The 11048-nt window shown below is 35.6% G+C and overlaps 1 protein-coding gene across 2 annotated transcripts; it reads right to left on the minus strand.

Moving 5' to 3' along the window:
* Nucleotides 1-1018: 1018 nt before the first annotated feature.
* Nucleotides 1019-7675, minus strand: LOC120148753 (protein phosphatase 2C and cyclic nucleotide-binding/kinase domain-containing protein-like). 2 transcript variants are annotated; one of them, XM_039161780.1, is made up of 15 exons: nucleotides 6224-7675; nucleotides 5658-5789; nucleotides 5349-5576; nucleotides 5140-5265; nucleotides 4866-4928; nucleotides 4515-4597; nucleotides 3923-4154; nucleotides 3506-3822; nucleotides 3279-3366; nucleotides 3113-3179; nucleotides 2741-3018; nucleotides 2564-2629; nucleotides 2280-2401; nucleotides 1738-1894; nucleotides 1019-1656 (listed from the first exon to the last, which is right to left on the minus strand). In XM_039161780.1, exons 1-15 carry the CDS (start codon nucleotides 7265-7267, stop codon nucleotides 1411-1413), a joined length of 3249 nt encoding a protein of 1082 aa, XP_039017711.1. In that variant the 5' UTR covers nucleotides 7268-7675; the 3' UTR covers nucleotides 1019-1410. The 2 variants fall into 2 exon arrangements, with proteins under 2 accessions (XP_039017711.1, XP_039017712.1); XM_039161781.1 differs by having other exon boundaries at nucleotides 3279-3353; nucleotides 3505-3822.
* Nucleotides 7676-11048: the final 3373 nt, after the last annotated feature.

Consider the following 11048-nt stretch of genomic DNA (forward strand, 5'->3'; position numbering starts at 1 on the left):
CAAAAGATTTGACTCACATCTAAATATATCCCAAACATACAAGCTATATCAACTTGGATACAAATGGCGACATATATATATTCTTTAACTTATATGACAAGAATGTAATTGCAATTGCTACGAGTTAAATCAGATGTTACTTACCAACCCATCTTTTGAAAAAATATTGTTTTCCCGAGTCACTGGCGTAAGATCCGGTGTTTGCTTAATCCGTTGTAAACAAAATACTACTACCTTTTTACGTTTATTTATTAGATTCACAATTAATTATATTTATTTTATTTTATTAAATGTATATAAATTCAATTAAAAAAAATATTGTAAATGAAATGAAACGAACCGAGTTAAAAGTATCGTTATGGCAAATGTTATTGTTTCTTAATCGAAATACCAGCAGAAGTACCTGGAAAAAATGCAGTCCAGTCTACTGCAGCTGCTTGATAAGGATCTTTTAATGCAGCTAATAAACCTGCAACACCACGGAAAACCTGAAAGGAGGTCCAAGGCAGTGGTCTAAATCGGTATGCCATAGCCGCAACAAGTTCCTATATCAGTGCTTCAGGTATAAAATCTCAACAAACTCATACAATCAATGAACATGGAAGATTAAATTCGACGATAAAACTAATGGATGGCAGCATATATCCCTGTCCAGAGATTATTTTTTTCTAGTCCCTGCAAAAGAAAACCGCATTACCTTCACTGTTGCATCGGAGGAGCTCGTTCATTGGTGTAGGTAAATAACTCCTCTAGAACGCTGCTTGAATTTCTGGAAGCAGGTTTACTACACCAGCCAGGCAATGAATCCGTCTTCAACATCCTTGTTCCCATACAAAGCGTGTTCTTAGCTATGCATGGACTCTTCATTTTCCCTGCTAGATGTATGTGCCCGACCTATATATATATATCCTTCATAGGTAATGAAAATACCTTTGCAACATGAATTACAGAGGTCAATCATAGACCGGAGTTCTCAAACAACACATAACATTCCATACATCTACGGATATGATGACCCAAATGGTAAATGCCAATTAATTATCTACTGCCAATGGCAAAGTAATGTAGACATCTTGAATTACAAGGAACCTCATTAACATGTTTTGCCTATTTACAAAAGCGGGAAATTCGTATGGATGTTTTAAAATCAAGATCCTAATAACCGAGCAATCAACGGAATTAGTTAGCTGGCTAATTTTGGAAACAGAGGACGGTGGCGTAACTGAGATATTGTTCCACTGCGACTCTGGATTCATGGCATCGAGAAAAAGAATCATGAGGTCTGCAACTTTACACTTGCTGTCCAGTTTCCGACAATCTGGTTGTCAATCTCACCGCATGGTATAGTAATCGGATACCAAACTGTTAACAAAAAGCAGAATTATGGCAAGCCATATATATAATTCTTTTTTACCATTCATCAAGCCACTCAGGAACGTTGAGGTCTCCTATATCTTGAGGCGGGGAAGCAACACCAACAGGGCAATCCTCGGAACGTATTTCCAACTGTTGAGCTACACGAGAAGCTAACTCGTGGGGAACAAGAAAAGTTCGATCTCTGATCCCTTTCCAATCAACACTATCAAACCACGGATGGCTTCTAACGGAAGAGGAACCATGGCTTCCCAGTCTTGTACTTTCATCAACTTCAAGTAACTGAAAGTTTATTGTAATACAAACATGTGAGGGGTTCTATGCATCGAGGTATTTATGCAGAAGAAATGGTAATAAAAAGACCTTAGTGATTATGTCAACAGCTTCGGGGCTTAAATTATCTGAAAGAATAAACTGTCCTTTAGCAATCTTTGCAAATGTATCAAGCTCGCTTTGTCTCCATGATCCAAACGGCATTTCACCTTGCAGCAAGAAATAGATCAGCACTCCAAGGGCCCACCTGCAATGTTAAACATTTCAAAAGACTAGTTTCATAGAAGAGGGGGAGACAGGAAGAAGAGAACACCCGATCAAACTGTGCATATATTTAACCTCGTTGGCAAGAAATTGTAAATTAAGGCACCACCATGCCACCCCTCAAAGGTCTACCATGTTGGAAAGTTCTCTTTAAACCCACATAAAGAATTCAAGAACTAAACAAACACACTAGGTTGAATTAAATCTCTCCATAGTGGCGGTTACCAATCTCTATTGTGAACACTCTTGGTTCTTTAACAAGTTAGCAATGTAGTATTTTGAGTTATTTAATTATGCTCCTTTAGATGCTAAATAAAACATGAATAGGTTTATGATACCAGAAAATGGAAAACGGTATGTATTTTTACCAGTCAGCAGGAAGACCATGACCCTTTCCCTGAACTACCTCTGGTGCTAAAGAGTCGGCCATTCCGCAAATTGTAAATGTTCTCTCATTAGATAACTTCTTCCCAAATCTGAAGTCAACTAGCTATAACACAGCACGGCAAACCAAAATAATCAAGCTTAGCTAATTATGATTTGGAACCATTATGAGTAAAGAAAGGGGCAACCTTTTGGTAATGTATAACATTAGACCAGTTAAAATATGAATGTAAACACGATGTATAATACAACATAGACTGGCACCTACCTGTAAATAACCTGTTTTGTCCAACATTAAAACATCAGGAGACACACCTCTATAAAGGACGCCATTCTGAAATTCAAAATGAAATGTGGATGTAGAAAGACAACTGTAAGCAATAAACAGATGCACAAAGAATGCGGAAACGAAGTGAAAAAAAAGGACTGCTTATAGAAATCTGACCTCATGTAGATCTTCTAAGGCAGTAACAACAGAGGCAGCACAGAACCTTGCTGATATTTCATCTAGAGGGGTGTGAAGTATTGAGGCCAAAGGGCAGGAAAGACATGTATTCAATAGAATTGCTGCATGGATTTGATCAGCACAAGTGCATAGCACCTCTGGCACACAAGCTGCAGAACTCATACTCTTCATCAGCTCCTTCTCCTTCATAACTTGTGCTCCTTTTCCTAGTTTTTTAACCTTCTGCTTTGAAAACCTTTTCAAACTAAGCAAGTTTTCTGCAAAAACTCGTTACAAAGGATTATTTCATCAATTTTAAATTACCATTCCTGAGCAAAAAAGAAACACATAGATACGTAAGAACCATCCAACCTGTGTCTCTTAGAAGTACAAGCCCAAGTTCACTACAGTCAGTGGAATATAAACATGTTCTCCACTCCTGCATACGAAATTAGATAAGTTTAAGAGATTTCTCTCTTTATGATAACATTTTGCTAACCACACACACACGGTAGAGGCAGAACTAAGAACTTCTTACCAATTGAGAGATACTAACTTTAGCAAGAGTCGAAATATCAATTTCTTTGACAGAAGCCTTGGGCACATCTGGAGAATAGTCTGGAGACCTAAATGGAAACAAAACAAAAATGTCATTCTAAATGAAAGTTACCAAGGTTGATGGTGAATATAAAATGAAACACATACTAACTAGAAAATAAGAGGAAAACATAGATGCAACATTTAGTGCATGAGACTAAAACATACATAAGATCATCCTGGGAATGCTTTCTCAAAGGACCAACAACTGAATCAAATTTCTCCTTTGTCAAAAGAGCACACGTGACATCACCCACTGCAATGGCACTTAAGGAACCAATCTGTTGCCCAAGAAGTGTCCATTCCCCAAAATAGCTTCCTTCAGTCTTTTCAACAGACAATTCTTTGCCAGTCTGTTGATCATTGTCCTCTTTTAGGATATCAGACTTGAGACTGCAGACACTTGGACAGCTTAACAAATCATTATCAAAAGTAATCCTCACTTGCCCCTTTTGGATAATGTACAATGCAGAGAGGGCTTCATTCTGCAAACGTGCACAAGAAATATAAGAAACAAGAAAAAAAATATACACTACGAAAAATGAAACAGAAGGAAATAAAATACTAGAAGGAGAAAACATCTACCCTATTAACTATGGCCTGCCCGCTAGAAAAGGAAACTTCAGAAAGAGAATCTGCAACATGACTCAGCTGTAAAATTGTCAATCTAGATAGAAGATCCACGGAGCGAAGCAACTTCAAGGATGACAAATTTGAAAACTCAGACATCAGAATTCCGCGAAAGTCTTCTCGTTTTAGAGCCCAAAGAGTTCCACTTGTCACAGCACGCACAGAGGCTTGGAGGGGCTTATTGTACCTGTATAGCAACAGACAAAATTATCATGGTCAGCAGGTTATACCATTTTTTTTCTCCAGAAAGTGTGGTAAAATTTTCCAAGCCTCAAGAAACCAACAGGTTTCACAAACATCTAAAAAATATAAATATCAACCAAAATTATAAATGATAAGTGCTTCAGCAAATTAGTGCTTTTTTTGCTACTCCACAAAAAATAGTGGTAACATGTTATTCTTTTTGTTTACTAATCTACATCTATTACATGCTTTTTAAACACGTAATGCAGTTTTCAGTAAGCAAAACAATTTGTAAAGTTGAGAAAATAGAATTAGAGAGTTCTTTATTAACTAGAGATGAGACATGAAAAAGAACAAAACATACATTAGTGCCAGCTCACCGAATGATGATAACTTCTCAGCTGTATACTTCTGCAAAACCCTTGGCACATCTCCATTTTTATCTTCCTGTCAGTATAGTTTCTAGTTAAGAACTTACTGAAAATAAACATATATCTATGAACTAAGAAATCGTTAATAATAACAGAAAATAGTGATAACTAGAATTAGAGCATGGCTAGACAGAGCCAAACTGCAGCAAGTAATCAACACATTTGAAATGAAAAGTAAGTTCAAACTCATAAGACAAGTTTGGGCCTCAAGAGCTTTGATAGGTTTAAACATAAATAACTTTTAATAAATATATATATCTACATATATAATGATTAAGACAAACCTGGGTTGCTAAGACCTCAAATTCTCCACTTCCAACAACATAAAAGCAGTCACCTTCACCACCCTGCAAATAATACAAAAATCAGAGTCTTAACTTCAATTGTAACACTGTCAAAACTACCTCTAGAACCATCCTTAAGATATCAGGTCCTTCATGCCTAGTATGTGAAGCCATGGAAAATCATTTAAAGACGTGTTGCTTGTGCAGCTAGACAAAAACATCAGAATTACAGGAGATAGTAGCAGTAAATGAAATTAAGTGCAAAATAACTAACCTGTTGAACAACAATATCCCCAGGTTGGACCTCAACTCTTTGCATGCAATCCAATAAAACATGACACTGTGAATCATTTAATTTTCTGAATAGGAAATGGTCGTGCAATGCCTGCTCTATATGTGCCTGTAACACATAAATACAGAACAGCTTAGGTGAGAAAACACTTTAGTGTATACAAAACAAATAGAATATAATAGACGGCTTACCTCTTCTTCCCAAGTTTTCCTATGAGCAGGAGGTGGCGGAACCCAGACTTGCCCATTCTCCAATGAACTCTCAATAGCACGAAGACGAGCCCGTGATATGTCATGCCTTGCACGGTGGTTGCTTGAACTCCAGCTAAAAGTTGAAGGAGATTCTGATCCTGTTGCCTCTAACACTTGAGGAACAGGAGGCCGTAAAATTGTAGCAGGCTTAGCTGCTTCGCCATTAGCCTGAAGGGAAATGCCCAATGAGAAACAAACAACAACACAAAGACAAGAAATACATTTGACAAAAAAAGAATGCTCACTTACACCAGCTAGCCCATTAATATGCACAACAATTACAGTAATATCATCAGTACGGGTTTCATACTGGAGCCAAAGTCGATAAGATTCAGCCACAATTGCAGCACAAGCATCACGAGGATCCTTGTATTTTGTAACCTGAATAATATTGAGACAATCACTGATAAGGAAAGAACAGAAGAAGGAAAACCTAAATTTTGGCAGCGAAATGCACATCTAAGAATAAGTTCAAATAAAACATTCTAAATAGAAAGATGATGAAAAGCATTAAAAATTATCATTGTATTTATATGAATCTACAAATAGCAAAAGATAATAAAAAAGAAAACCTTTTACAACCAGAAATCAATGGACTGTACTTCAGTAAATTATTTTTCTTGGTTTGTATCATTAATGATTACCAGTAACCAATGCCCCATATATATATAAACTGTAGCTCCTAGATAGTTATCCCATTTCAACCGAATATTAAGCAATCTACGAACAATATGACTAACCCCAATCATGAGCCTTAGTTTATTTACTAATAAAAAACATTTTATATATTTCAAATGATTCCCTCGTTTACTTACCATATCAATCACAGTTTGACTAGAAAGGAACTCGAAAACCCCATCACTAGCAAGTACAAAGAAAGGATGATCTTCAGTAAGCTCCAACACGACAATCTCCGGATTCGCCACGACACCAATTGTCTCAGCAATTGAATCCCCAATACTCCTTGTAAAAGCCGTTCCAGGATACATCCCATTCGGCACCCAAAGCCTGGGAGGATCACCATCATCGCCTTCCTCAGTTCCCCAACACTGCACATCCGGATTCTTCAACCCTTCAATTTGATCTAATGTAAGCACTCGCGCTCCACAAAGCTTCACTCTCTCCAGCTCATCAACTCGAAACGGGGTCTGATCAATAGACAAATCTACGGCTGCAATTTCTTTCCCTCTTTTTTCAGCTATAACCGCTCTCGAATCACCAGAATTCGCCACGTATATCGTCCTGCCACGAACTAAAACCGTTATAGCCGTCGTTCCGCTCATGCTGTCATCCAAACTATCAGCGTGTAGCTGCATATTTGTCGCCAAATAAGCAGCATGGCAAGCTTCGATGGCATCGACGCGGAACTTACTATTCCTCAGTAAATTCTCGCATAATTTTCTTTTCACGAATTGCGAACACTGAGCTCCGAATTCACCGTGGCCGTCAAAAACGCCGAAGAAATTATCGTCGGGATTTGTTCCAAACGGAGTGTGGATACAAAAACTGTCCTGATTAGCTTTATCTAAAGCATCTGGATAATAACCTCTTTGAGATAAGTAAGAATACTTAAGCTCGAAATTGCCGGAGGGGACCGAAACGGTTCGAGAACCGTCCGACGGAAGGAACTGAGCTGAAACCCTAGAGAGTCGAGTAATACCGAGCTCCGGGTCACCGGCTCGGTTCAAGCTTAACCGAGAGTCGATTTGGTCTCTGGTTTCTTCTTCTTCGTTTGAAGATGCGGGCGAGAAAAAGGCAAGCTCCGCCGCTTTTGGCCTTACGCTTTCTGGCTCTTTGACCCTTGCATCTCTCGGCACGCAAATCTCGCCGATACAAGCTCGGGAGTAAACGCAACCCATCACTCTACTGTTTCAAAAGCACACACACACACACACACAAGTTCGAGAAGTAAACAAGTTCCGAAATTGAACAAATGCTTCACTTCATCGCCGTCTCGAAAATCAACACTAGATTTGTTTTCCGTTGAGATTCCAAAAAACTAAACGAATTTTTAAGAATAAAATCTAAAAGATTTCCATTCTGTGATTTGTTTGGATCTCCTCTGATTATGCAGTAAATGCCGCTCTATAACAACTACGAAAAACACATAAGAGATTCGAATCAGAGAAATTGAACGAATATTTCAAACCGTTTTCGAAATTTGATAACTGAAATCAAATTAGCTGATCAAGAAGAGGAGAAAATCCTGATCTACTGTTTTGAAAAGCCGTTACAGAGAGTTACCAATGAAAAAGCAAATCAATGACACTTAAATTGCTATTAAAAAATATATTATAAAAAATATTAAAGATACAAATATATAAAAATATGAACAGAGACGGAGAGAGAAATGCAGGTATACTAGAGTCTCAGTTTCGTACTCAGTGGATGACTCGAAAGGCGCTCTGACTCACTCATAATAGGGAGCGTAAGTTAGCGTAACGAAATTAAAGAGCGCCTCATGCGTAAGGTGCACAAAGTACTATACTACGTGGAGTTTAACAAGTTGGGTGTGCGTAGTGTTCCCCATCACAGGGACGACAAAACGACAGTGTTTGGCTTACGCGCTTGTTCTGTATCAGTTTTTGTTTCTATGCTAATAACAGAGTATTAGACTTTAGGGCTTTCAATTAGAAAATAGTCTTATATCTTCTTTTAAACATAAATAATTAGGAAGCGGGGCGGGCCGGGGCGGGCCGGGTGCAGATACCCTTCACTTATCTTCGTACTCACATAATATTTTAATATTCAATACTACTCATCATTCACGATAGGTAAAATTTTTAAATTCCTACCCCTCCTATGTAGGTATATTATCAAATTTACCCCACACCTACTACTCAATTGATTACCTATCATTCATCTCGTACCCACATGTACCCATCCATACTTACTTGCCAATAACTTTACATATTATAACAGATTATATAAATCACTATCTTCAATTCTAAAAATATTATACTCTAATATTTGATTAAACTATAAATCATGTCATATAAAATCTTAAGATTTATAAAATAGTGTCTAAAATTATACTTAAATTCATAATGATCCCAAATTTATATGATATATAGTTAATGGGCGAGCGGATGTGAGACGGGTGGATGCAGGACGGGTAAAGTCTTAAACTCATCATCTACCCACTACCTACGGTGGATATAACTTTTTACATCCACATCTGCCCACTACATACTAAACTTATACACATATTTATCCTAATTAAAACGGGTACAATGCAAAATCTAAAAAATTATACTCATCTTCATCCCTACCGATTCTCATGAGCAACCATTTTACGTTCGTAATTGTGATTTTAAATATTAGTTTTTTTATAAAAAAAAATTAATATTTTTATAATAAAATGATATTTTAAACGCGTTGAAAAAAATTATATATTAACATAAAAATACAATATTTACACTAAAAAAATAACAAAACGTACACATTATTTGTTTATTTCGTTTTATAACTTTTAAATACAATAGTCAATGGTCAATGCATGGAAAATACCAAGAGACATGCCTTGTAAATTTAAATTTAGTTCTAGAATAGGGTTTAATTTTTTTCCCGAAATTAAATAGGAGACTGAATGAACAACGCTTGCAAGAATTAGATGATCGTAAACTAAAATGTTTTTTGTTTTTACTCTCTTTTTCTGGTTTCCTTTGGAATGTTTCTAATGTCGCTGTCATTCTTTAAATACTTAAAAATAAATAGTCCATTCATTTAGCTTTTAAAATTAAGCTTTGAAAGTTTGCCCCAAAAAAGTTGAAAGAGCTTTAAGGCTACGAGCGGGTATTCGATCGAGTCAAATTGAGTTAAAATTTTTAAATTATTCGAGTTGTATTTTGTAATCCAAATTTAACTTAAAATTTTGGCTTAAGGGTCACCTTTGTCATTGTAATAGATCCAATTTATCATTTTCGTCTTTATCGTATTTTCACACCAATTTAACTCTTAAAGTTGTTTAATTACATCATTCTATATTCTACCCTTAACTTAAAACCCTAAATTATAAACATCGAAATATAATGATGCAATTTAGTAACTTCGAGGGCTAAATTGATTCGAAAATACGACATGGGCAAAAGTGAAATTGAGTCTACAGGGGCAAAAGTTACCCTTTTGCCTAATTTTTGTTTAGTCGAGTCGAGTTATTTGAGTTTTTATGCTAATTTTATTATAATTATTTATAGTATTACGGTAAGGAATAAGGATTGGTTCTAATTTTATTATAATTCATACTCTTTTTTCACGTTATAATGGTATTTATTATATTCACAATACTATATTCTAAAATTATAAAATATATCAAATACAATCTAAAATTATAAAATATATTCACAATACTATATTCTAAAAAATATTTTTGAGAGTAAAATATTGATTAGAGTATAAGGTGGCGTTTGGTTGGATGGAATCCCTTGGAATTGGTGGGAATTGGAATCCAATTACACCACTTTCCCATGTTTGGTTTAAGTTTTTCAAGAGAATTAGAATCCATGATGGAATTCAATTCCCTTGCTGGAGGGAATTGAAATTTGACCATACTACCCTCATCAATCATTTGATAACTTATTCATATATTGAATAAAAATATTTTTTTATTATTTCGGGTCGGGTGAAACTTTATTTTGATCGGGTCGGATCGGGTTTTTTTAAGTGTGATATTCGGGTCGGGTTCGGTTTTAGAGTGAAAAAAACCGGACCGACCCGAAAATATATATAATTCAGGTCGGGTCGGATTAAGTCACTGGTTTTATTAAATAAAAATAATTTTTTTATTATTTCGGGTCGAGTCGGGTTGGATTTCTAATTCTTATATTCGGGTTGAGTCGGATGAAACTTTATTTTGTTCGGGTCGGGTTCGGATTTAGGGTAAAAAAACCGGACCGACCCGAAAATATATATAATTCGGGTCGGGTCGGGTCAGATGAAACTTTATTTTGTTCGGGTCGGGTCAGGTTTTTTAAGTGTTGTATTCGGGTCGAGTCTGGTCGGGTTTTTTTAAGTGTGATATTCGGGTCGGGTTCGGGTTTAGGGTGAAAAAACCCGGACCGACCCAAAAATATATATATAAATTTTACCTTATATATTTAGGAATAATTACAATAATACCCCTCTCTATATATTTTTTTTCAATTAAGTCAATGTTTTTATTGAAAAATAATATTTTTATTATTATTTTGAGTCGTATCGGGTCGAGTTTCTAATTCATATATTGAATAAAAATAGTTTTGGGTATATTTTTTGGTAACTAATTAACATACTCCGGTTGGAATGTATCGAAATATTGCTCTATCTTTTGGTAACTTACTAACATATTTTGATTGCGATGATTTTAACTTATAATGTTTATTAGCATGATTTTTATAATTTATTGAAATGAATAATCAATCAATAAAATAAAATTTTATTATTATTTTATTATTTTTTATAATATATTACTACATGTAAGTTGGAAAATAAACTAAAATAAAGCAAAAAAATAAGAAGGGCTATTCTGTCATTTTACATTACTGAAATCAAATTCATCTGACATGTCTACGAACCAAACAGAATATGGAATTGGATTTCAATTCCATTTCCTGCCAACCAAACAGAATATGGAATTGGATTCCAATTCCTACATATTCCAAT

Source organism: Hibiscus syriacus, unplaced genomic scaffold (genome assembly GCF_006381635.1).
Source record: "Hibiscus syriacus cultivar Baekdansim isolate YM2019G1 unplaced genomic scaffold, ASM638163v2 tig00110986_pilon, whole genome shotgun sequence".
Lineage (NCBI taxonomy): Eukaryota > Viridiplantae > Streptophyta > Magnoliopsida > Malvales > Malvaceae > Hibiscus > Hibiscus syriacus.